At 48.6% G+C, this 26,450-nt stretch overlaps 1 protein-coding gene across 1 annotated transcript in view; it reads left to right on the top strand.

Annotated features, from left to right (window-relative positions):
* tmem71 (transmembrane protein 71) overlaps positions 1-26,450 on the top strand; it is a 73,801-nt gene that overhangs the window by 15,164 nt on the left and 32,187 nt on the right. The window contains exons 2-4 of the mRNA XM_085992590.1: positions 8,675-8,771; positions 9,853-9,913; positions 14,987-15,190. Of these exons, the coding sequence (XP_085848716.1) occupies positions 8,732-8,771; positions 9,853-9,913; positions 14,987-15,190 (305 nt within the window). The 5' untranslated portion in view covers positions 8,675-8,731. The remainder of the gene's footprint in view (positions 1-8,674; positions 8,772-9,852; positions 9,914-14,986; positions 15,191-26,450) is intronic.

Genomic DNA, 26,450 nt, shown 5'->3' with positions numbered 1-26,450 from the left:
CTCTCTCTCATTGATTTTATAGCTAATAATCTATGCTGCCCTTTATTGTTTGAAGCTTAAAACAATTCACTTACCTTATCTGTTCTGGCTGCCTGCTATCAATATCCATCTTAGAGGTGGAAGTAAGGTTGGAAAAATAAACCTTTTGAGCTACATATTGGTTCCGAACTGGTTTTCAGCAAATTGATGCCAAAGAACTGCAGATTGGTCAAGAGGTACCGATTGTCAAAAGATGAGGAGGGTGCCACTCAGCTGGGTAAACGTGTCTGCAGTATGTTGCCACCTTCACCCCAAAATCAGACTCTTAAGCTGTGAATTCAAAGTCTACCTCTCCAGACGGGGAGGAAGTAGATTATTATCGAATTGTACACAGTTACTAAGGATTTCATGCACAGTTTCCCTTTTCTCTCTTATCCTACCCAAGATCAAAACAAGTCCTACCAGACTGCCAGAGAATCTGATGTGAATCTACATTGTCCCCCTCCCCATTTTTTTGTTTCAAAAATATATTTATTCATAAAAATCTGTTCAAATGCATTACAGTACAGTCCACATCACATTTCATGTGGTACAATACAACATGGCACTTAATTTACAGAGACAAATTGCAATACATTTTCATTATACATTTCAATACTTGTTAAAAAACATTACAATACAATTCGCAAATCCTATTATGTATAGCATAATACAGATGAATGCAGTACTCTATTTACACAAACAGATTCCAAGTACATTTTCATTTAAGCATTTCTGCGTCATACGGCCTGAGGTTTTTTTTTACACTGGTTCCAGCCCCTCGCTGTACAGTGGCAGGAGGGCCTTAAACTGTGGCCCTTCCTCATCGTGCCTTTGCGTCCCTCAGCATGTACTCCTGGACCTTGGAATGTGCCAGTCTGCAACACTCGGTCGTGGACAACTCCTTACTCTGGAAGAATGTAAGAAGTCACACAACACCAGGTTATAGTCCAACAGCTTTATTTGAAATCACAAACTTTCGGAGCGCTGCTCCTTCGTCAGGTGAAGTGGAGAAATGCATAAAGACACAGCTTATATAGTCAGAGAATCATGTCAGATGTTTACAGGTAATGTTTCCAACTGCCATTTATCACACCTCGGCAGAGAGATAATCACAGCAATCAAAGGTGTGAATGGTGTCCAAACAGGTCAGTCAGGAACCTCAGTACTCAACACCAACAACAGCCCATCTCCAGACACCATCCTGCAACTCATTCGCTTCATCCTTGACCACAATGTCTTCACCTTCAACAACCAGTTCTTTACCCAAACACACGGAACAGCCATGGGGACCAAATTCGCACCCCAATACGCAAACATCTTCATGCACAAGTTCGAACAAGACTTCTTCGCTGCACAGGATCTCCAACCAACGCTATACACCAGATACATCGACGACATTTTCTTCCTATGGACCCACGGCGAAGAATCACTGAAAAGACTACATGATAACATCAAGTCCCATCCCACCATCAAACTCACCATGGACTACTCCTCAGAATCGGTTTCATTCCTGGACACACGAATCTCCATCAAAGACGGACACCTCAGCACTTCACTCTACCGCAAGCCCATGGACAACCTCACGATGCTTCACTTCTTCAGCTTCCACCCCAACCACGTTAAAGAAGCCATCCCCTATGGACAAGCCCTGCGAATACACAGGATCTGCTCAGACGAGGAGGAACGCGATGGACACCTACAGACACTGAAAGATGCCCTTGTAAGAACGGGATATGACGCTCGACTCGTCGATCGACAGTTCCGACGGGCCACAGCGAAAAATCGCATAGACCTCCTCAGAAGACAAACACGGGACACAACCAACAGAGTACCCTTCGTCATCCAGTACTTCCCCGGAATGGAGAAACTACGCCATGTTCTTCGCAGCCTTCAACATGTCATTGATGACGACGAACACCTCGCTAAGGCCATCCCCACGCCTCCACTACTCGCTTTCAAACAGCCGTCTAACCTCACAGACCATCGTTCGCAGCAAATTACCCAGCTTTCAGGAGAACAGCGACCACGACACCACACAACCCTGCCACAGCAACCTCTGCAAGACATGCCAGATCATCAACACAGATACCATCATCACACGTGAGGACACCACCCACCAGGTACATGGTACATACTCATGTGACTCGGCCAACGTTGTCTACCTCATACGTTGCAGGAAAGGATGCCCCGGAGCATGGTACATCGGCGAGACCATGCAGACACTGCGACAACGGATGAACGGACACCGCGCAACAATCACCAGGCAGGAGTGTTCCCTCCCAGTCGGGGAACACTTCAGCAGTCAAGGACATTCAGCCTCCGATCTTTGGGTAAGCATTCTCCAAGGCGGCCTTCGAGACACACGACAACGCAAAATCGTCGAGCAGAAACTGATAGCCAAGTTCCGCACCCATGAGGACGGCCTCAACCGAAATCTTGGGTTCATGTCACGCTACATATAACCCCACCTGATGCAGGGTCATCCAGACTCGAGTCTACATTGGCTTGTTCTCTCTACACAGATGCGGCCGGACCTGCTGTGATTTCCAGCAAAAAAAATGTTTTTTGTTTTTTTTTGTTTTTCATACAGACCCCAGCATCTGCAATATTTGACCCCTTGTGACCCCCACCTCATTGTTCTTCGATGTAATGTTTTCCTGACTGACCTGTTTGGACACCATTCACACCTTTGATTGCTGTGATTATCTCTCTGCCGAGGTGTGATAAATGGCAGTTGGAAACATTACCTGTAAACATCTGACATGATTCTCTGACTATATAAGCTGTGTCTTTATGCATTTCTCCACTTCACCTGATGAAGGAGCAGCGCTCCGAAAGTTTGTGATTTCAAATAAAGCTGTTGGACTATAACCTGGTGTTGTGTGACTTCTTACATTTGTCCACCCCAGTCCAACTCCGGCATCTCCCCACCATGGTTACTCTGGAAGACCAGCAAGTTTCGGGCAGACCAAAGGGTGTCTTTCATCGAGTTGATGGTCCTCCAGCAGCAGTTGATGTTTGTCTCGGTGTGCGTCCCTGGGAACAGTCCATAGAGCACAGAGTCCTGTGTTACCGAGCTGCTCGAGATGGACCGCGACAAAGACCGCTGCATCTCTTTCCAGACCTTCTTTGCAAAGGCACATTCCAGAAGGAGATGGATGACAGGCTCATCCCCACATTGTCCCTCTCCCCTCTCCCATCTGTTCCTGATGTAAAGATACCAAAAAGAGGGATAGAATCTGCTAAACCCTTTCAACATGCTTCTGAATGCATCCTCGCTTGGGTGGATATAGGAAATATTTTTGATCCAAGGTTGTGAGGTGATGTGCCTTCAATAACTCAAAGACAAGGAGTTTAAAGGATTCAACTAAGGCTTTTAATCACTAAGAACATTGCAGCATTACAGGTCTTCCCACATCGGGCATCTGGTAGGAATGACTCATACAGCTCTTGAGACCTTTATATGGCAAAAGACAGGGGCGTACCCAATACACACAATAGGAACAAAAGGGGGCGGTTCACACAATAGAAGCAGGTAAAACACACAGGCAAAACACATGGGCTGATGAAGGCATATATTTCATCACATTCACCCCTTCTACAGATTTAGTCTGTCCGGGGGTGTGATAGTCCTTCCTGAACGTCGCAACAGTACCTCGGGTTCCGACCGGGGGTCCGTGGTGCCCTCCTGGGCATACCCATGTGCTGGGGGTGTTGCAGGTACTGCTGGGGGTGGTGAGGATACCTCTGGGGATGGTGGAGGTTCTTCTGGGGGTGGTGGTGATGGGTCGTCGTCGTCGCTTCCTGCCGAGGCGAGGTCCTTTATGGACACGGTGTCTTCACGCCCGTCGGCGTGCTTGACGTACGCGTACTGTGGGTTTGCGTGGAGTAGGTGTACTGCCTCCACGAGGGGATCCGTTTTGTGGCCCCTCACATGCTTCCGTAACAGGACTGTCCCTGGGGTGGAGAGCCACGAGGGTAGGGATACTCCTGAGGTTGATTTGCGGGGAAAAACAAACATCTTCTCGTGAGGAGTGGCGTTAGTAGCAGTACACAGTAGCGACCTTATCGAGTGGAGTACGTCTGGGAGGACCTTCTGCCAGCGGGAGGTGGGGAGGCCTTTAGACCTTAGTGCTAAGGTGACCGCCTTCCGCACTGTCGCGTTCTCCCTCTCCACTTGCCCATTACCCCGGGGGTTATGACTAGTGGTCCGACTCGTGGCTATCCTCTTTGACAGCAGGTATTGGCGCAGTTCATCGCTCATGAACGACGCCCCCCTGTCAGTGTGGATGTAGTTGGGCATGCCGAACGTGCAAAACAGGTTGCCGAGGCACTTGATGACCGTGGCACTGGTCATATCTGGGCAGGGGTAGGCGAATGGGAAGCGGGAGTACTCGTCCACAATGTTAAAGTACACATTGTGGTCGGTGGAGGGGAGTGGTCCCTTGAAATCCAAGCTCAGGCGCTCGAATGGCCGTGTAGCTTTGATAAGGTGGGCTCGGTCGGGCTTGAAAAAACGGGGCTTGCATTCCGCACAAGTGCGGCAGTCCCTGGTCATAGACCGGACCTCCTCGATGGAGTAGGGCAGGTTACGGGATTTTATAAAGTGGAATAGCCGGATGACCCCCAGGTGGCAGAGGCCATTGTGGAGGCCCTGTAGCCTGTCCCCCTGGATGCTGGCACACCTCCCTCGTGATAGGGCATCGGGGGATTCGTTGAGGGCCCCCGGCCTATATATTATGTCGTACTGAAACGTGGAGAGTTTGATCCGCCACCTGAGAATTTTGTCGTTCTTGATCTTCCCCCTCTGTTGTTAAACATGAAGGCTACCGACCGCTGGTCGGTAAGCAGGGTGAAGCGTTTGCCGGCTAGGTAGTGCCTCCAGTGCCGCACTGCCTCCACTATGGCCTGGGCCTCCTTCTCTACCGAGGAGTGCCTGATCTCGGGCCCTTGGAGGGTTCTTGAGAAAAAGGCTACGAGCTGCCCATCCTGGTTGAGGGTGGCTGCTAAAGCGAAGTCGGACGCATCGCTTTCGACCTGGAAAGGGATGTTTTCGTCCACTGCCCGCAGCGCGGCCTTCTCAATGTCGTGTTTAATGCTGTTGAAGGCGGCGTGGGCCTCGGCCGTGAGCGGGAAGGACGTTGATTTCAGGAGGGGACGGGCCTTGTCGGAATAATTGGGGACCCATTGGGCGTAATAGGAGAAGAACCCCAGGCACCTTTTCAGGGCCTTGGGGGTGTTTGGTAGGGGTAGCTCCCGTAGGGGGCGCAATCGGTCGGGGTCCGGACCGATTTCCCCGTTTTCCACCATGCAGCCCAGGATACAGAGGCGCGTGGTGCTAAAGACACACTTATCCTCGTAGGTGAGATTGAGTCTGAGGGCGGTTTTCAGAAATCTCGCGAGGTTCGAGTCGTGGTCTTGCTGGTCGTGGCCGCAGATGGTGACGTTGTCTAGGTATGGGTAGGTGGCTGTTAACTGGTTCTCATCGACCATGCGGTCCATCTCCCACTGGAAGACCGAGACCCCGTTCGTTACCCCAAAGGGGACTCTGAGGAAGTGGTAGAGACGTCCGTTCGCCTCGAAGGCGGTGTATGGACGGTCCTCCGGCCTAATGGGGAGCTGCTGGTATGCCGATTTTAGGTCGATGGTGGAAAACACCCGGTATTGCGCGATTTGGTTAACCATATCCGCTATGCGGGGCAGAGGGTAGGCATCTAGCTGGGTGTATAGATTAACCGTCTGGCTATAATCTATCACCATCCGCTTCTTTTCGCTACCCTTAACTACTACTACCTGGGCGCGCCACGGGCTGGTACTGCATTCGATGATACCCTCCCGCTTGAGTCTTTCTACTTCCGACGCAATGAACCGTCTGTCCTCCCAGCTGTACCGCCTACTCTTGGTCGCTATGAGTCGACAGTTGGGTGCGAGGTTGGTGAACAGAGAGGGCGGCTTGACCTTCAGGGTAGCCAGACCGCACACTGTGAGGGGCGGCTAGGACCCACCGTAGGTAAGCGTAATACTTTGGTGGTGGCACTGGAAGTCCAGACCCAAGATCACGCTCACAGAGATCTGGCATTATCAATAGTTTAAAATCTCTGTAATCATTGCCTTTTACCAACAACATAACCGCGCAGAAACCTGTAATTTTTGAGGTATGAGTCTTATCGGCCATGGCGATTTTGCCCTGTGTGGGGCCTATCGTTAGTGCAAGTCGTTTTACCAGGCTAAGATGAATGAAGCTTTCGGTGCTCCCGCAGTCAATCAAGCATTTAACCTTGTTCCCGTTTACCTCTATGTCCATCATCGATTTAGACAATGGATGCGGCCTGGACTGATCCACTGTGATCGAGGCCACCAGTGGGTCCTGGAGGTCCGTGTAGTCGGGGCAAGATGGTGGACTCGATGAGGGTGGACAAGATGGCTTCCAAGATGGCCGCTCCCACGGCGCGCACGCGGCAGTGGTGGAGTTGGAGGCGGGGTTCCCTCTGCAGACTTTGCTGAAATGTCCTTTCTTCCCGCATTTAAAACAGGTGGTGCCCTTCGCTGGGCACAGATGCCTGGAGTGTTTGTCCTGGCCCCAGAAGTAGCATTTCGGGCCCCGATGCATCGCGGCAGTAGTGGGGCTCCTGGGTGGAGGCTGGGGCTCCGATGGTGCTGGGCTGGCCTGAGACCTGGGAGGTGAAGATGGCTTCCAAGATGGCGGCCCCCACGGCGCGCACGAGGCGGAGTGGGCCGCGTGGCCTGGAGAACAGGATTCAGAGTTCTTCTGGGCCATATCCAGCGATTGCGCTATGTCTATAGCCTGTTTTAAGTCCAGTCCCTCCTTTTCAAACAGTTTCTGCCGAATGTAATTTGAACTGAGGCCCGCAATAAGGGAGTCTCGAATCAGCTCCTCTGTGTACACGATGGCAGACACGGCCTTACAGTTACAGTCTCTGCCCAGTACTTTTAGGCTTAGTATAAAGTCCTCTAGTGACTCACCATGCCGCTGCGTGCGAGTAGTCAGAAGATGCCTGGCGTACACCTCGTTTATTGGCCGCACGTAGTGGGCCTTCAGAATGGTGCAGGCATCCCCGTAGCTGGTGGCATCTTGGATGAGAGGGGAGACCGATGGCTCACCCAGTTTTGCAGGATTCCCAGTCTCATGTCTCCGGTAGCGGTGGTGGATGAGTTTGCAATGAAAAATTCGAAGCATTGGAACCAGTGTCCGAACTGTGTGGCTGCGTCTGAGGCATGGGGGTCCAGATCCAAGCGCTCTGGTTTCAGGAGTCGATCCATCCTGGTGTTTTAGTGATTAAAATTGATGTGCCTTCAATAACTCAAAGACAAGGGCCTAGAAATTGAGTTTTGGCTTAGCCAGGGCTTTAGCGCCGGAAGTTAGTGCCGGCGCTAAGTCCCCCTGCGCGCGCCAAAAATTCAGCAGGGCCGCGCCCAAACGGCTGCCGGCGCTACTGAAGGGTCTTTGCGGCGGTAAATCGGCGCTAACTGCCGTTTCGCGCCGCAATTCCGGCGCTGCGGCACCCGATGCGGTGCGGCAGGCTCGGGAAGTGCAGGCCTCCTCCTTCCCTTAAGGAGGAGCTGCCTGCACCCGGCCGCGGCCCACGAAAATCTTTTTAAAAATGAGCCCGGCACCTCGGACAAGTGCCGGGCTTGCTTCTGTTCCGGGGTGGGGGGGGAAGTCCGGGGGGGGGGGGGGGGAAGTCCGGGGAGGGAGCTGCGGCCAGGCGGCCGGCGGGAAAGCGGCCGGCCGCCGTGGGGCCTTTAATGCGCCGGCGCAAAGACTTGTAAGACTCTGTTGCCAGAGTCTTAGTTGCGGCTGCCACGGGCGAGGCGGCCGCAACTGAATTTCGGCGCTGGGGCCCGTCGGCATGGCAACCGGGACGCTGCGCACACTGATGACTTCATCGGTGCCGGCGCAGCGCTACCGGTCTACCGCGGCGGAAGGGCCCCAGGCAATTTCGGCGCCGGCGCCAATTGCAGCGCTAGGCCCTCTAGCGCCGCAAAATCGGCGCTAAGGGCACTCAATTTCTAGGCCAAGGAGTTTAAAGGATTCAACTAAGGCTTTTAATCACTAAGAACATTGCAGCATTACAGGTCTTCCCACATCGGGCGTCTGGTAGGAATGACTCATACAGCTCTTGAGACCTTTATATGGCAAAAGACAGGGGCGTAGCCAATACACACAACAGGAACAAAAGGGGGCGGTTCACACAATACAAGCAGGTAAAACACATGGGCTGATGAAGGCATATATTTCATCACATGAGGTAATTATTTACAGAGTGCAATTTTGTGTTCTCTGGCTTCTTCCTTGCTGTATCTTTTTCATTGTTTCTTGTTTTTTTAATTCTCTGAAGTGGCGTTGCAAATCAGCACCATCCTGGAATCTGAGGTGTGCTGCAACAAATTGTTCTATCCAGAATCTTGCCAGTTATTCTCCTGGTATGGTAGCTGATAAATCCTGGAGAAGCTAGCAATTTGTAGACAGATGTTCCTGTTGCCATTTGTGGATTTGGGATACAAAAAGACAAGAGTATAGCTCTTGGCTAGACTTGATACCGTGACCAAGGGTTTTGTTAAGGGATAATACTCCAGGTGAATTATTAAGAGTAAACCTGAATTGTTTGTGTATGTTTATTTTTTTTAACAGATCTTCATCCACTCTTCATTCAGTACCTGACTGTTGAAGACTGGAAAAACATCAGAAATGTATCCCGCATCACCTTATTTGTCGACCTCATTACATGGTAAATAAAACATCAATTGCACAAAACTATATAGCTGTATTTTGTTCAGCATTCTATTTATCGAAATATCATGGACTCTCTCTATATCTTCTTTATCTGTTATAACAAGAGCATCTAAATTACTCTGTAACATCGCCCGTCTCCATCCCTGCCTCAGACCATTTGCTGCTGAAATCCTCATCCATGCCTTTGTTACCTCCAGACTCGACTAGTCCAGTGCTCTACTGGCCAGCTACCACCCTCCATAAATTGAACTTATCTAAAACTCTGCTGCCCGTATCCTAGCTTGTACCAAGTCCTGTTGTCCCATCACCCCTGTGCCCGCTGACCTACGCGCCTCAAATTTAAAATTCTCATCCTTGTGTTCAAATCCCTCCATGGCCTCACCCCTCCTTATCTCTGGAACCTCCTCCTGCCCTGCTACCCTACGAAAACTCTGCGTTTCACCAAATCTGGCCTCTGGTGCATCCCCGATTTCCTTCAGCCCACCATTGGCGGCTGTGCCTTCAGCCATCAGATCCCTAAGCTCTCTAATTCCCTCCCTAAGCTTGTTGCATTTGATGGGCTGGCTTTGGTTGTGTTTGAGGCAAAACAAGAACCTTGAATCAGGGAGAATGACCAGTTGCTAGGGAAACAGTAGCAATGCACTGTGGCCATGTTGTATGTGGGGAGGGGTTTGTTCCTTGGATCAGCCGATATTGTCACCATCAGTATTGGCTTTAACATTCCAATTGTAGATCTACAAAACTGGTTATTTTTGAACTTTTTTAAGAGACAGATTTCTATTGTAAAGCAGGCAGCACTAACTCGTATAACCCAATTCCATGGTCTTTAAGTTTTAAAGTACTTCTTTACACTAGGTTTACCCTCTGTTTTTCACTTTTTTATTCTCCTGGTCATCAGCCACTGTTTTGTCCCTTTAATGTTAAGTACTTTGAGATCTTTTCGTGTACATGGACAGTGCTTGTATACTGTAAATGCCAGCAGTTAGTGTTCTTTCAAGTTGTTGGTAGTGTTGTTTTAAGTTTAACTTTCTGACCATTTCTTATAACTAACTTGAACTCTTTGTTGTATGTGGCAGGTGCACAGATGTCTCCAGGCGAAGTTCAGAAAGAGGGGTCTTCTGAAGGGACTCTCCAGAGGTAATTTGATGCACTACGATGTGTGTTATAGTTTCCTTGCTTTATAACATTGGCTATGATGTGGTTAAACATAGAAACATAGAAGATAGGAGCAGGAGTAGGCCATTCGGCCCCTTGAGCCTGCTCCGCCATTCAATGCGATCATGGCTGATCATCCAAATTCAGTACCCGGTCCCTGCTTTTTCCCCATACCCCTTGATCCCTTTAGCCTTAAGAAATATATCCAACTCCTTCTTGAATATATTTAATGAATTGGCCTCAACTGCCTTCTGTGGTAGAGAATTCCACAGGTTCACCACTCTCTGGGTGAAGAAATTCCTCCTCATTTCTGTCCTAAATGGCTTACCCCTTATCCTTAGACTATGACCCCTGGTTCTGGACTCCCTGACCATCGGGAACATCCTTCCTGCATCTAGTATGTCCAGTCCTGTCAGAATGTTATAAGTTTCAGTGAAATCCCCTCTCATTCTTCTAAACTCCAGCGAGTACAAGCCCAATCGACCCAATCTCTCCTCATACGTCATTCCTGCCATCCCAGGTATCAGCCTGGCGAATCTTCGCTGAACTCCTTCCATGGCAAGAACATCCTTCCTCAGAAAAGGCGACCAAAACTGCACACAATATTCAAGATGTGTTCTCACCAAGGCCCTGTACAACTGCAGCAAGACATCCTTGTTCCTGTACTCAAACCCTCTCGCTACGAAGGCCAACATACCATTTGCCTTCTTAACCGCCTGCTGCACCTGCATGCTTACCTTCAACGACTGGTGCACAAGGACGCCCAGGTCTCGTTGCACTTCCCCTTCTCCCAATCTATTGCCATTCAGATAATAATCTGCCTTCCTGTTTTTGCCACCAAAGTGGATAACCTCACATTTATCCACGTTATATTGCATCTGCCATGCTTCTGCTCAATCATCCAACCTGTCCAAATCATACTGGAGTTTCTCGGCATCCTCCTCACAGCACACACGCCCACCCAGCTTTGTGTCGTCTGCAAATTTGGAGATATTACATCAAGTTCCTTTGCCTAGATCATTAATATATATTGTGAATAGCTGGGGTCCAAGGACCGATCCCTGCGGTACCCCACTAGTCACTGCCTGCCACTTGGAAAAATTCAGAAGAGATCTTGTTTAAAAATATGTATTAAGTAAGTGCTGTTAGTTGCCACTCATATTTGTGGGGTTTGCTTAGTTAGGCAAATTGAAACTTAAGTGAGATTTATTTTGCATAGTAAACAGCTGTAGTATTCATACACTGAAGTAACAGAAAATGCTGGAACTATGCAGCAGGTCTGTCAGAAAAGACGGGTTAATGTTTTGGGTGAATGGTCTACACCCGAAACATTAATTTATTTTTTCTCTTTTTCAGCTGCGTATTTCCAGCATTTTCAGTTTATATTTCATATTTACAGCATTTGCAGGTTTCTTTTTTCTCTCTCAGCCATGACGTGATTAAATGGCGGAATAGGCTCGAGGTTGCTGAATGGCCTACTCCTGTTCCTGTGGTCTAGGGTGTTCAGCTCTTGAGCTGAAGCTGATCTCATTAATTAACCACCAGCAACACTTCCATTTAATATTTATCACCCTGAGGGACTACACGTTGTTAAATATGCTTCTTCCCTGGGGTGAAATTCCATGCAAAAATTAACTTCAGCCGTTCAGTATTTGTATGACATTTGATGGGTCATAGACTAGGTGCTTAGTTAACCTTTTCTTTGTTTTAGGGAGAAAAAAAATCCTTCTGTTATTTTATCACAATTGTGTCTCATGCAAGGGGATAGTAATGTACTGAGAAAATAATGTTTTCCCTTTTAATGAAAGGGGAGATGGAATTGCTGTATCTGGTTATACAGTAAAGAGGGACTTAGACAAAGTGTCACATTATGTTGCCATCTCACTGGAGATTTACTGCTTTATCAGATATGCTTATTTAAATTGAGATGATCAAACACTTCATGGCACAATAATTTTGTGCTCGAATGGGAAGGCGGGGAAAACTGTTTTGAGGGATATTAGGTAAGGTTTGTAATGTGAGATGAGAGGATAGATGAATGTTTTTTCATAATTTGAGAGCCAAGATATTGTGTAGAACAAGACCGTGGTTGGAAAGCAGTTGGAGAAGGGAAGAGAAATTGGGAAGTAGTGATCCTAAGATCCGGTTTTAAAAACCTAGAAGATTACGAACATACGTATACGAATTTGGAGCAGGAGTAGGCCACTCGGCCCTTCAAGCCTGCTCCGCCATTCAATAAGCTCATGGCTGATCCGATTACTCCACATTCTCGCCTACCCCCGATAGCTTTTCACCCCCTTGCTTACCAAGAATTTATCTACCTCTGCCTCAAAAATATTCAAAGACTCTGCTTCCACCGTCCTCTGAGGAAGAGAGTTCCAAAGACTCACGACCCTCCGTGAGAAAAATTTTCTCCTCATCTCTGTCTTAAATGGGCGACCCCTTATTTTTAAACAGTGACCCCTAGTTCTAGATTCTCCCACAAGAGGAAACATCCTCTCCACATCCACCCTGCCCAGACCCCTCAGGATCTTATATGTTTCAATCAAGTCACCTCTTACTCTTCTAAACTCCAGCGGATACAAGCCTAGCCTGTCCAACCTTTCCTCATAAGACAACCCGCCCATTCCAGGTATTAGTCTAGTAAACCTTCTCTGAACTGCTTCCAATGCATTTATATCCTTCCTTAAATAAGGAGACCAATACTGTACACAGTACTCCAGATGTGGCCTCACCAATTCTACAACTGAAGCATAACCTCCCTACTTTTGTATTCAATTCCCCTCGCAATAAACAATACATTCTATTAGCTTTCCCAATTACTTGCTGTACCTGCATAGTAACCTTTTGTGATTCATGCACTAGGACACCCAGATCCCTCTGCATCTCCGAGCTCTGCAATCTCTCACCATTTAGATAATATGCTCCTTTTTTATTCTTCCTACCAAAATGGACAACTTCACATTTTCCCACATTATGCTGCATTTGCCAGATCTTTGCCCACTCACTTAACTTATCTATATCCCTTTGTAGTCTCCTTATGTCCTCTTCACAATTTACTTTCCTACCTATCTTTGTGTCATCGGCAAATTTAACAACCATACCTTTGGTCCCTTCATCCAAGTCATTTCTATAAATTGTAAAAAGCTGAGGCCCCAGCACTGATCCCTGTGGCACACCACTCGTTACATCTTGCCAATCAGAAAATGACCCATTTATGCCTACTCTCTGTTTTCTGTTAGCTAGCCAATCTTCTATCCATGCTAATATGTTACCCCCTACACCATGAGCTTTTATTTTCTGCAATAACCTTTGATGTGGCACTTTATCAAATGCCTTCTGGAAATCTAAGTACAGTACATCCACTGATTCCCCTTTATCCACAGCGCATGTTACTTCCTCAAAGAACTCCAATAAATTGGTTAAACATGATTTCCCTTTCACAAAACCATGTTGACTCTGGCTGATTACTTTGAACTTTTCTAAGTGCCCTGCTATAACGTCTTTAATAATAGCTTCTAACATCTTCCCTATGACAGATGTTAAGCTAACTGGCCTGTAGTTTCCTGCTTTCTGTCTCCCTCCCTTTGTGAATAAAGGAGTTACATTCGCTTGTCGAAAGAACAAAAGATTGAGTAAAGAGTTCCAGTTTTGAGACCTTGTAAAAAAATGTGTTGGAATAGGAGACTAGAAAATTTCCTTGAGGTTCTTCGATCTTCCATAAGAACATAAGAATTAGGAGCAGGAGTAGGCCATACAGCCCCTTGAGCCTGCTCCGCCACTCAATGAGATCATGGCTGAACTTCAACTCCACTTTCCCACCCCATCTCCATATCCCTTGATTTCCCCTAGAGTCCAAAAATCTATCTCTCTCCGCTTTGAATATACTCAATGATTAAGCCCTCTAGGGCAGTGAATTCCAAAGATTCACAACCCTCAGTGAAGAAATTCCTCCTCCTCTCAGTCTTAAATGGTCGACCCCTTCTCCTGAGACTATGCCCCCTAGTTCTAGACTCTCCAGCCAGGGGAAACAACCTCTCAGCATCTACCCTGTCAATCCCCTTCGGAATCTTGTATGTTTCAATGAGATCACCTCTCATTCTTCTAAACTCCAGAGAGTATAGGCCCAATCTACTCAATCTCTCCTCATAGAACAATTTCCGCTGAAGTTATGGCATAAGATCAGGAGAATCCCCTGGAAATTACTACTGAAGAAGTTTACTCCACAGAAAGAGACCATTCAGTCAATTTTGTCTGCGTGGGATTTTTGTTGGAGCAATCAATAACTAATCGCACTGTCCTGCTCTGAGCGTGAGAACCCCTGTAAAAATCCCCCCTCCCCCCCCCCCCTCCCGCCCCCATATTTCCAAGTGATGAATATGTTCCCTGTGTGTTAACTTCAGGTTAATAGTACAGGTAGACTATCCTTTATCCGAAAACCTCGGGACCAGCCGTGTTTCGGTTTTCAGAAAATTTCGGATTTCGGAAGGTGGGTCGGGGGGGGTCGGCGGGGGTGTCGGTGGGGGTCGGGGTCGGCGGGGGTCCGCGGGGGGGTCGGCAGGGGTCGGGGTCGGCGGGGGTCCGCGGGGGGGTCCGCAGTCGTGGCTTGTCCGTCGCTGCTAGCCTGGAATGCAATGAAGTTCTGCATTTCCACCAACAGGTCGTCATGCTCGGTCGGAACAGGGGCCGGCACCGCCGCGGGCTCAGAGCTCTCGTTGCTTTCGAGCCTTTGGAAGAGAGTCAGGTGGTTCCGCGGGGGGGTCGGCGGGGGGTCGTGCGCACGACTTACGCTGACCCTCTGCTCAGCGTAAGTCGGCGGGGGTCGGGGTCGGCGGGGGGGTCGGCGGGGGTCTGCGGGGGGTCGTGCGCACGACTTACGCTGACCCTCTGCTCAGCGTAAGTCGTGCGCCACTCTGGTCATGTCATGCGCACGACTTACGCTGACCGAAAAAACCTTCGGTTTTTAGAGGGTTTCGGTTTTCGGAAGTTCGGATAAAGGGTAGTCTACCTGTATTTTGATTGTTTCTCTTATTGCCTGTATTTTGTTGGTTCAAGCTTTTCGTTGATGACCAGTGAAACCTCCTGTTCACCTTGGCACCTAAATCCACTGGGCGGCTCCCCCTGTATGTGCCGGCGCAGTCCTCGTCTGCTGACAAACGGCTATTATGATCTAAGTGAAGAGAGCTTCGTGGATGAGGAAGGGAATCTCACGCTCACGCCATCCAAAATAAACATCAGTTACAAGGAAAATCTCGTACGGTGGGTGTCTCCTTCCCTGATTACTGTGGTAAATTGTAATACACCAAACACAAAGGGTACAATATGGCTCCAGAAACAATATCCCACTTCAGTAGGCCGAACCGCACTATCCAACCATCAAAGTCACAATAAGTGTCTCATCATTTGGTTCACTTTAAGTAACACTGAGAAATGTATGCAGATCTATTCATACAATGAGGGAGCTTATTTTATATGCAAGAAGTCACACAACACCAGGTTATAGTCCAACAGCTTTATTTGAAATCACAAGCTTTCGGAGCGCTGCTCCTTCGTCAGGTGAAGTGGAGAAATGCATAAAGACACAGCTTATATAGTCAGAGAATCATGTCAGATGTTTACAGGTAATGTTTCCAACTGCCATTTATCACACCTCGGCAGAGAGATAATCACAGCAATCAAAGGTGTGAATGGTGTCCAAACAGGTCAGTCAGGTTGCTGTGATTATCTCTCTGCCGAGGTGTGATAAATGGCAGTTGGAAACATTACCTGTAAACATCTGACATGATTCTCTGACTATATAAGCTGTGTCTTTATGCATTTCTCCACTTCACCTGACGAAGGAGCAGCGCTCCGAAAGCTTGTGATTTCAAATAAAGCTGTTGGACTATAACCTGGTGTTGTGTGACTTCTTACGTTTGTCCACCCCAGTCCAACTCCGGCATCTCCACACCATGGCTTATTTTATATAGAAGGAAACTGTTTGAAGGCGTACCTTTTATTGATACATGCCATAGTGGAAGAGTGCAGCAGTTTTACATAGCGACCTGGTTGCCATGCTGTAGCTAGGTATTTAAGAAAGTGCTGTGCGCGCAATTGAACAACCACAAAGTGTACAAATACAAAACTGGCCTGTTCACATCAGGCCATTTTGTCCATGGGTAATTGGGCCTTGTTTTGCACACAGAGGGGAGACACGCTACAGGCCTTTATAATAATGAAAGGTATAAATAATGTTGAAACAAGCAAATTACTGAACTTGGACTACAAGGATAGGACTGGAGGATTCTAGTACAAAATTGACAACCCTTGAGTGAGATTAAAGATCTGAAAATCAAGCTTACGCCCTCTCCACAGTGGAGTATACTCTTAGATAAGGGCCTAGAAATTCAGTTAAGGCCCGCCAGCAGGCTAACGCCCAAAAGTTAGCGCTGCGCACGGAGCCCGTTGCGACCGCCAGAAATTCACTTTTAGCACCCCAATTCGGAACCAGGCGCTGTTCCAGGGTGTACCCGCCTCCGCTTGGGGCGCTGAAAGTGAATTTCAGCGCTCCAGCTGCCGCTGCGCCACCCGATGCGGTGCGGTAGGCTGGGGTACTGCAGGCCTCCTTCTCTTAAGGAGGAGCTGCCTGCAGCCGTGAGATCGCCGCTGGATTCTGCCAGCAAATGAGCCCAGCACCACGGAGAAGTGCCGGACTCACGGGAATCAGCCACCAATGTCGCGGGGGGGGTGGTGGAGGAGGCCGGGGAGGGAGGTGCGGGCAGGGCGGCCGCCGAAAAAGCGGCCGGCCGCACCTCCACCTTAAAGCGCCCCAGTAGCGCAGCAGTACGGCCCCGTTTCACGAACGTTGTTTGCGGCCCGCTGCAGAAGAGGCGCCCGCAACTAAATATGGGGTTTGGGCCGGAAGCGGGGCGGTACCTCGGGGCACTGCGCACACCGATGACGTCATCGGTGTCGGCGCAGCGCTACCGGCTACCGCCGCCATTACCGCAGCGCTGAATATCAGCGCAACCTCTTATACTGGCGCAGAAACCCTCTTTAGGCGCCAACTGGGCGCAAAGCTTGCAGCGCCCAACTGAATTTCTAGGCCAAGGGTGTTTTATATGTCAGTTGTCATCTTTAATTGATTGATATCTTTTGAGAAGAGGAATTAATTTGGTGATGTGTCTTGTTTCATTTCATAGGACTCTGTGGAGTTGATTATACAAATATATGCTTGCCTGTGCCTTGCCACTGGCTATAAGTATCAGGAAACTGTGAGCACACTGCCCATGATTTTCCGATATGTGGGCTGCCAGGTGAAGCCCCCCACAGATTGCGTACAGTCATAAAATCACCCTCTATTTTATATATTAACTAGCTGGGGAGCCCCCGCGTTGCGAGGGCAATTTTGGGGCGCTTGGTCTCCCTGCCCCTGTGTGTCCCCCCCTCTCCCTGTCATGTCCTATCCCTCCTCCCCTCCCCTCTCTCCCTCCCCCTCCTCCTCCCTCCCCTCCCCTCCCCTGTCTCCCTCCCTCCCTCCCCTCCCCTGCCTCCCTCCCTCCCTCCCTCCCCTCCCCCACCCCCACACCTCCCACCACCTCCCCTCCCCTCCCCTCCCCCGCTCCCCCCACTCCCCTCTGTCCCTCTCTCCGGCCCCCCTCCCCCTGCCTAGCGCCTGAGGTCCGGTTCTGAGGCCGGGACGGACCGGAGCTGAGGTCCCCCGCATATGGCGCGGCTGATGGACGGCCGCTGCGGGCGGGCGCGCGCATGCGCGGCTCAGTGCGGGCGGCGCATGCGCGGCCAGTGCGGGCGGCGCATGCGCGGCCAGTGCGGGCGGCGCATGCGCGGTCAGTGCGGGCGGCGCATGCGCGGTCAGTGCGGGCGGCGCATGCGCGGTTCAGTGCGGCGGCGCGAGGCGGCCCGCGGGGAGCAGGCAAGGGCGGCTTGGCGGCTGTTAACGAGCGGGAAACTTCAGGCGGCCCGCCGCGCTCCGTCCGCGACACCGTGAAACCTGAGAGGGGGAAGTAGAGAGAGACAGAGAGGGAAGAGGAGAAGGAGAGAGAGGGAAGAGGAGAGAGGGAAGAGGAGAAGGAGAGAGAGGGAAGAGGAGAAGGAGAGAGAGAGAGGGAAGAAAGAGAGAGAGCGAGAGAAATTTTTTGAGCTTCAGGCCCCGAGTCCCCCCTGCGCGAGGGTGAGGAGGAGGGGGGGGGGTTGCTAAACACAATAGAAAACTCAAATAAATTGTTAATTAATTCCCTAACACAACTAATTCAAATATTTACCTTACTTCCCTAACACACTGAAAGTGTGGGGAAAAAATTGTGAAAAATCAAGATGGCGGCCACTCACCTCGGTTCAGAAGGATAAGGCCCGCCCACACATGCACCGATTGGTCGACCGTCAGGTCACCGAAGCGTAGGATTGGTCAATCGTCGAGTCACTCGACACTCAACCTGTAGGAAGGAACCCGCCGTCCGATTGGTCGACCGCGACGTCACACGGTCGCTAATGAGATGCTAATGAGTGGAAGGCTGAACGTTTTTCGGATACCGCGGGCGCGGTTTTTGTCCGGCCGAAACGTAAATACCCCTATGACCGGTCCGGAATCGCAAGCTTTCTTTTGAGGCAACGCGCGCGTCGGTACGCTCTGTAACTTTCAAACGTATAGAGAACGGACAGACAGACAGACATTGGGACAGACAGACAGAAGAGCCGCTTTATATATATAGATACTAGCTGGGGAGCCCCGCGTTGCGAGGGCAATTTTGGGGCGCTTGGTCTCCCTGCCCCTGTGTGTCCCCCCTCTCCCTGTCATGTCCTCTCCCTGTCCTATCCCTCCCTCCCCCTCCCCTCCCCTGTCTCCCTCCCCTCCCCCACCCGCTCACTCCCCCACTCCCCTCTGTCCCTCTCTCCGGCCCCTCCCCCTGTCTAGCGCCTGAGGTCCGGTGCCGTTGCGATAGCGGCCGGGCCGGGACGGACCGGAGCTGAGGTCCGCTGCGTATCGCGCGGCTGATGGACGGCCGCTGTGGGCGGGCGGGCGGCGCATGCGCGGTCAGTGCGGGCGGCACGAGCCCCCCGCGATTTCCCGAGGCTCGCCCCCCCCGCGATTTCCCGAGGCTCTCCCCCCCCCCCCGCGATTTCCCGAGGCTCTTCCCCCCCCCCGCGATTTCCCGAGGCTCTCCCCCTGCAATTTCCTGAGGCTCTCCCCCCCCCCCCCCACCGCAATTTACCGAGGCTCTCCCCCCCGCGATTTCCCGAGGCTCTCCGCCCCCCCCCCCGCGATTTCCCGAGGCTCTACCCCCCCCCCGCGATTACCCGAGGCTCTCCCCCCCCCCCTATTAAATTGTTATTTAATTCCCTAACACATCATTAAAATATTTACCTTAGTTCCCTAACACACAGAAAGTGTGGGGGAAAAAATTGTGAAAAATCAAGATGGCGGCCACTCACCTCGGTTCAGAAGGATAAGGCCCGCCCACACACGCACCGATTGGTCGACCGGTCAGGTCACCGAAGCGTAGGATTGGTCAATCGTCGAGTCACTCGACACGCAACTGTAGGAAGGAACCCGCCGTCCGATTGGTCGACCTCGACGTCACACGGTCGCTAATGAGATGCTAATGAGCGGAACGCTGAAAGTTTTTGGGATACCACGGGCGGGATTTTTGTCCGGCCGAAACATAAATACGCCTATGACCGGTCCGGAATCGCAAGCTTTCTTTTGAGGCGACGCGCGCGTCGGTACGCTCTGTACCTTTCAAACGTATAGAGAACGGACAGACAGACAGACATCGGGACAGACAGACAGAAGAGCCGCTTTATATATATAGATATAGGAGCTTGTGTCGGAGATCACATTCATTTGATTAGTGCTCTGACTGAGCACAGGTTGACCAACTGGAATGTGCATTACTTTGTAACTAGGGTATCTTTGAGTTAATTTTCTTCTCTGTCTTTATATCTGAGGAAACTATACGTACTAGATATGAGAGAGAACTTTCTCTCCTTATTGCTAGCAAGTTGTTACCACCATTGGGGTCCAGAAACATGTAACTGTTTAAACTCTTGGGAGTAAAAATTGGTTATGGCCCATTTTCGGCAATGCGCGCCAACCGGGAGGCCAGAGGCTCGGGAATCATTTGAGTGAGCTGCCAGTGTCTGTCCTGCATCCAAAGGCAGATCGCCCATGGCCAACGTTCCAATTTGTGCCGCCAGCCTCGCCAGTAGGTTCTGAGGGGGCCCGAAGTAGAGCGGCGAGGGGGCCCGAAGTAGAGCGGCGAGGGGCGGTGCAATTGTGGGCCGGCGGCGACCCTCGAGCGGGGTAGAGCAGGAAGGAGCACTTGCAGAAAATGTTCTTGTTTTGAAAGAGACACTGCTGTGTGAAAGAAAGAAAGACTTGCATTTATACAGCATCTTTCACAACCACAGGACGTCTCAAAGTGCTTTACAGCCAATGAAGTACTTTTGAAGTGTAGTCACTGCTGTAATGTAGGAAACGCGACAGGCAATTTGTGCACAGCAAGCTCCCACAAACAGCAATGTGACAATGACCAGATAATCTGTTTTTGTTATGTTGATTGAGGGATAAATATTGGCCAGGATAACTCTGCTGCTCTTCTTCGAAATAGTGCCATGGGAACTTTTACATCTACCTGAGAGAGCAGGCGGGGCCTCGGTTTAATGTCTTATCTGAAATATGGCACCTTGAACAGTGCAGCACTCCCTCTGCACTGTATGGAATGTCAGCCTGGATATTTTTGCTCAAGGCACTGAAGTGGGACTTGACCCCACAACTTTCTGACTCGGAGGCGAGAGTGCTACCCACTGAGCCACGGCTGACACTGTGAGGTATTAAACCCTAGTGCAATCTGCTGCGTTTGCTTTTGCTTCTTCTTAGTTTTGCTTCTTAATAAATTGGGACGCAAGTCTGCAGTCAGTGGCCTGAGACTCGATCAAAATTGGACCTCGGGCCTCATTTGCATTAAACTGATGAGCAGCCCACGCCAATTGGGTGTCCCAGTGCAGCTTGCCAGTCGGGGCCTGATCAATTCCAGGAGGCTCCGATGCTGGGCTGGCCTGCTGGTAGGTCCTGGGGTAGGGGGGGGAGAGGCAAAGTAGAGGGGGCGGGTGGGCACAATCCAACAGAGACCTGCAGTACCTTTGGCGGAGCCAGCTGCAGGATTAGGACTCTGATTTGCCTTTTCACGGTGCCTAACGCTCTGCCCAGCTAAAATTCAACAGCTTGCAATTTGGCGGCCGGCACACTTCTGGGGGAGATCAGGCATGCAATCCAAAATTGGCCCCCCAATGTTGATTTTGCCCCCAAAAAAGGGTCACAAAGATGTTGAATTTCTCCCCCATAGTCTGTTAGGGTTATTTATCCATCAGTGAGAGAGACAAGGAGAGTATGGGGAGAGAGCGGGAATATGGTATTGAGATAGAGGATCAGCCATGATCATATTGAATGGTGGAGCAGGCTCGAAGGGCCGAATGGCCTCCTCCTCCTATTTTTCTGTTTTCTGTTTCTAGTATGAGGCATCTTGTACTAATTTCCAGTGAGTTTCTCAGGCGCACAAAGGCTTTATTGTTCATCCCAGGCATGCTACCTCCAGATTACTTCACACATTAGATCCCATTACGGTTCATAGGAAGTGTGAACATGCCTGTGGGAGCAGTACTTTGTGCAAGGCATGAGGATAAAGTATTTGGACAGCCCGAAGTCATAACAAGTGGTGGCAGTTTCAAGTGGGAGTAAATCCATCTGCAGGTCAGGGAAAATGTTACCAGAAGTATTTAAGAACCAGTGCTAGATGTCTGTAAGATTGCAAGCTAGAAGTAGAATGTCTGGCTGCAGAGGAACAGGACAAAAAGTGTATACCAGTTAGAAGTGCTTCAACTGGAGTCTGCAGAGGAGTAGGGCAGACCTGAGGAGGAGAAAAGGAGCATTAGCACCAGCCGGTAGAAGCTGTCCAAGTTCAAGGTGGAGGAACAGAAGAAACCGTACTGACTAATAGAGAACGGTTTATAGATGGCGGGTTGTGTAAGTGAAGGTACAGTTATTCCTGCTTATTACTCGACGTTTACCAAATTTTCAAGTAGCATGCGACATAAATGGACTCTTAAGAGCTTTTGAATTATCAGAAAGAATTTCTTTCTAATTATTAACGAACTACTAAGTGAAACAGATAAGTGTGGAGAGTCTGGTGCTGTTACATAGTGGTAAGGCATTTACTTCCTTTACACGTGTAGGTTTGATGGACCTTCGTGCGAACCAAGATACTGAAGAATGTGCAGTTCTCACTGTTTATCACTTGAATCCTAGCACATACAGGCAATCATTTCAAAAGTTGTGGAAAGCTCTGTGATACTGATTGAGAACTCACATTAAAACTGAAGGATATTTCAAAATTGGGTTTAAGAAAATGTAACTGGTTACAAGGAATTAAGTCAATTATTCATTCTTGGGATGTAGGCGTCGCTGGCAAGGCCAGCATTTATTGCCCACCTCTGGTTGCTTCCGAGAAGGTGATGGTGGTGGTGGGCCGCCTTCTTGAGCCGCTGCAGTCCGTGTGGTTAAGGTGCCCCCACAATGCTGTTAACAATTTGGTACAACTGAGTGACTTGCCAGGTCACTTCAGAGGACAGTTCCGAATATAACACTTAATACAAAAAGAAAATACTGCAGATGCTGGAAACCTGAAATCAAAACAGTAAATGCTGGAGATACTCAGCAGGTCAGGCAGAATCTGTGAAGAGAGAGAAACAGAGTTAACGTTTCAGGTCGATGACCTTTCGTCAGAACCCGAATATAACACGTTGGTGTGGGACTGAAATCACACACAGGCCAGACTGGGTAAGAGCGGCAGGGTTCCTTCCCTAAAGGACATCAGTGAACCAGTTGGTTTTTTACAAAAATCAACCGTGTTATCGTCCGTCTTACTGGTACCAGCTTTTTATTTCCCGATTTTCTGTCTCCACGGTGCCACCAGCCTTGGAGCTGGGAGGCCTCACTGCGCGGGAAGTATATCGGTAAGTATTTAGGGGTTATGGAAAAATGTTACAGGAAGTAAGTGGGACATTTACAGAGAGTGCATCCTATATACATGACTTTTAATACATAATTATTCACCTTCAATTCTATTTTTATTTATCGCATAACGAGCACCCGAAGTAGATGAGACACTGTATGTTGTTAAGCTAGGTGTTAATCTAATATTGCTGTACCAATGATTCGCAAGGCATGATGGACTACTTGACATGCAGTGAATAGTTTAAATGTAAAAACTGACGCAGGACTGTGGGAATGCAGTACACATAGATAAGAAAGGACAGGAACAGAATGTTTAGATAACAGTTGGAGACAGTCTCGTGGTCTAATTTTGTTGAAAGCAAAAGTGAATTTTAAACAGAACTCTGTAAAAAGAAACAAATGACTTGTGCAGTGTGTGATCGCCTAGTTTTCTGTATTCGCATGATGACTTGCAATTTATGAAAATGTATAAATATTGTAGCCCCGTGAGTCTAGGGGTGCACTCTAGAGGAGACTTCCTTGTGTGCAAACACAAGGGGTTTCTCAGAGTGAAGTCCAGTACCGGTTACCGGAATAAAACTTTACTTATTTTACAGTTTCTGACTTTGTGTATTACTGAGAAAGTGACAATAGACTGACCAGCGTGTTGAGTCTCCTAAAGCAGCGAACCTTGATTCCCCAAGTTTGGGGTTGATCCTCCTCACAGAAGCGAGGGGTTAACAATGTATCAAGTGCAGATATATTTATTTCCTTGTCGCAGGTGAGGAGGACACAATTTAATCTTTATCTGTGAGCATTATGTCGAGAGATCGACTGTTACTTTTATTAATCTTGGAAAAATATTTTAGCGCTATACTCAACACCTGTTCATGTGGATCGGACCCACTGTTGTTTTCACCTTTTAAAATCTTTTTTGTAGCATTTTTCTTGCCTTTATGAAATATATTTTGTGCTGCTAATTTAATAGCCTTGAGAACATGGTTTAAGGACATTCACTGAAGACATACTGAAAGAGAAACACACAGAACACACTAGAGAAGTAAATATGTTTACTAAGGGCATGCACAATGTGAGACATCCTTTGGGACTCTATTTAAATCCAACACAGACGAGTGGGTCTGTCTGTCTGCTGGCTGGTTTGGACATTTTTAATCCTAGTGGATGTGGTCTACAGATTGTCCCTAATTGTCAATCTCATAAGAACATAAGAACATAAGAAATAGGAGCAGGAGTAGGCCAATCGGCCTCGAGCCTGCTCCGCCCATTCAATAAGATCATGGCTGATCTGATTCTAACCGCCAATCCACTATCACAGAACCATCTCCTGAATCTAACAGAATTAGACACACGAAATAGGAGCAGGATCAGGCTACACGGCCCCTGGGCCCGCTCCGCTACCCACAGGGCCATGACCGATCCGAACCTAGACTCATGTCCAAATTCCTGCCCCGCTCCCTGTAACCCCTTACTTTCCTTTACTTCTAGGAAACTGTCTATTTCTGTTTTAAATTTATGTAATGATGTAGCTTCTACAGCTTTTTGGGGCAGCATATTCCATGGACCTACACACCCTCTGAGTGAAGTAGTTCCTCCTCAGCTCAGTTTTGAAAGAGCAGCCCCTTATTCTAAGACTATGCCCCCTAGTTCTAGTTTCACCCATCATTGGGAACATCTTCCCCGCATCCACCCGATCCAACCCCTTACAATCTTATATGTTTCAATAAGATCGCCTCTCATTCTTCTGAACTCCAATGAGTAGAGTCCCAATCTACTCAACCTCTCCTCATATATCCATCCCCTCATCCCCGGGATTAACCGAGTGAACCTTCTTTGTACTGACTCGAGAGCAAGTATGTCCTTTCTTAAGTATGGACACCAAAACTGTACGCAGTATTCCAGGTGCGGTCTCACCAATACCTTGTACAACTGAAGCAATACCTCCCTATTTTTATATTCTATTCCCCTAGCAATGAAAGCCAACATTCCATTGGCCTTCTTAATCACTTGCTGCACCTGCATACTAACCTTTTGAGTTTCGTGCACCAGGACCCCCAGATCCCTTTGTACTTCAGTACTTTCCAGTTTCTTGCCATTAAGATAATAACTTGCTCTACGATTTTTCCTGCCAAAGTGCATAACCTCACACTTTCCAGTATTGTATTCCATCTGCCAAATCTCTGCCCACTTAGCCTGTCGATGTCCCCTTGAAGGTTTTTTATGTCCTCCTCACTCACTACTTTCCCTCCCATCTTAGTATCATCTGCAAACTTTGATATGTTACACTCGGTCCCCTCCTCCAAATCGTTAATATAGATTGTAAAGAGTTGGGGACCCAGCACTGACCCCTGCGGAACACCACTAGTTACTGATTGCCAGTCTGAGAATGAACCATTTATCCCAACTCTCTGCCTTCTGTTAGATAGCCAATCCTCTATCCATGCCAGAATATTACCCCCAATCCCGTGATTTTTTATCTTAAGCAATAATCTTTTGTGTGGCACCTTGTCAAATGCCTTTTGGAAGTCTAAATACACTACGTCCACTGGTTCCCCTTTATCCACCCTATACGTTACTTCCTCAAAGAACTCCAGCAAATTTGTCAAACATGACTTCCCCTTCATAAAACCATGCTGACTTTGTCCTATTAAATTATGATTATCCAAATGTCCTGTTACTGTCTCCTTAATAATGGACTCCAAAATTTTACCTACCACAGATGTTAGGCTAGCCGGTCTATAGTTTCCAGCCTTCTGTCTACTGCCCTTTTTAAATAAGGGTGTTACATTAGCAGTTTTCCAGTCTGCTGGGACCTTTGCCAAGTCCAGGGAGTTTTGGAAAATTATTACCAATGCATCCACAATCCCTACCGCCACTTCCCTCAAGACCCTAGGATGTAAGCCATCAGGTCCAGGTGATTTATCCGCCTTGAGTCCCATTATTTTACCGAGCACCACTTCCTTAGTGATTTTGATCGTGTTTAGCTCCTCGCCCCCTGTTTGTCCAGTGTTGGGATATTCTTAGTGTCTTCTACTGTAAAGACTGATGTAAAATATTCATTCAGTGTTTTTGCCATCTCCATATTTCCCACCATTAATTTCCCGGTCTCATCCTCTAAGGGACCAACATTTACTTTAGCCACCCTTTTTCTTTTTATATAACTATAAAAACTCTTACTATCTGTTTTTATATTTTTTGCTAATTTACTTTGATAATCTATCTTCCCTTTCTTAATCAATCTTTTAGTTATTTTTTGCTGTCTTTTAAAGTTTTCCCAATCCTCTATCCTCCCACTAGATTTGGCTACCTTATATGCCCTTGTTTTTAGTCGAATACTATCCTTAATTTCTTTACTTAGCCACGGATGGCTGTCTTTTCTAAAAGAGGCCGCAGAATGGCTGATGTGGGAAATGGAGAAAATATGACACAAGTACATTGGCGTGGAGATGCTCTTCTTAGGTTAGGGTTAGGGTTGAGTTTGGGATTAGGCTTAGAGTTGAGACAAGATAGAGG

The sequence above is a fragment of the Somniosus microcephalus genome, chromosome 7 (genome assembly GCF_052327205.1).
Source record: "Somniosus microcephalus isolate GS21.2 chromosome 7, FLI_Smic_1.0, whole genome shotgun sequence".
Classification (NCBI taxonomy): domain Eukaryota; kingdom Metazoa; phylum Chordata; class Chondrichthyes; order Squaliformes; family Somniosidae; genus Somniosus; species Somniosus microcephalus.
Note: the sequence above shows the minus strand (reverse complement) of the source record. Positions and strands in the feature narration are given on the sequence as shown.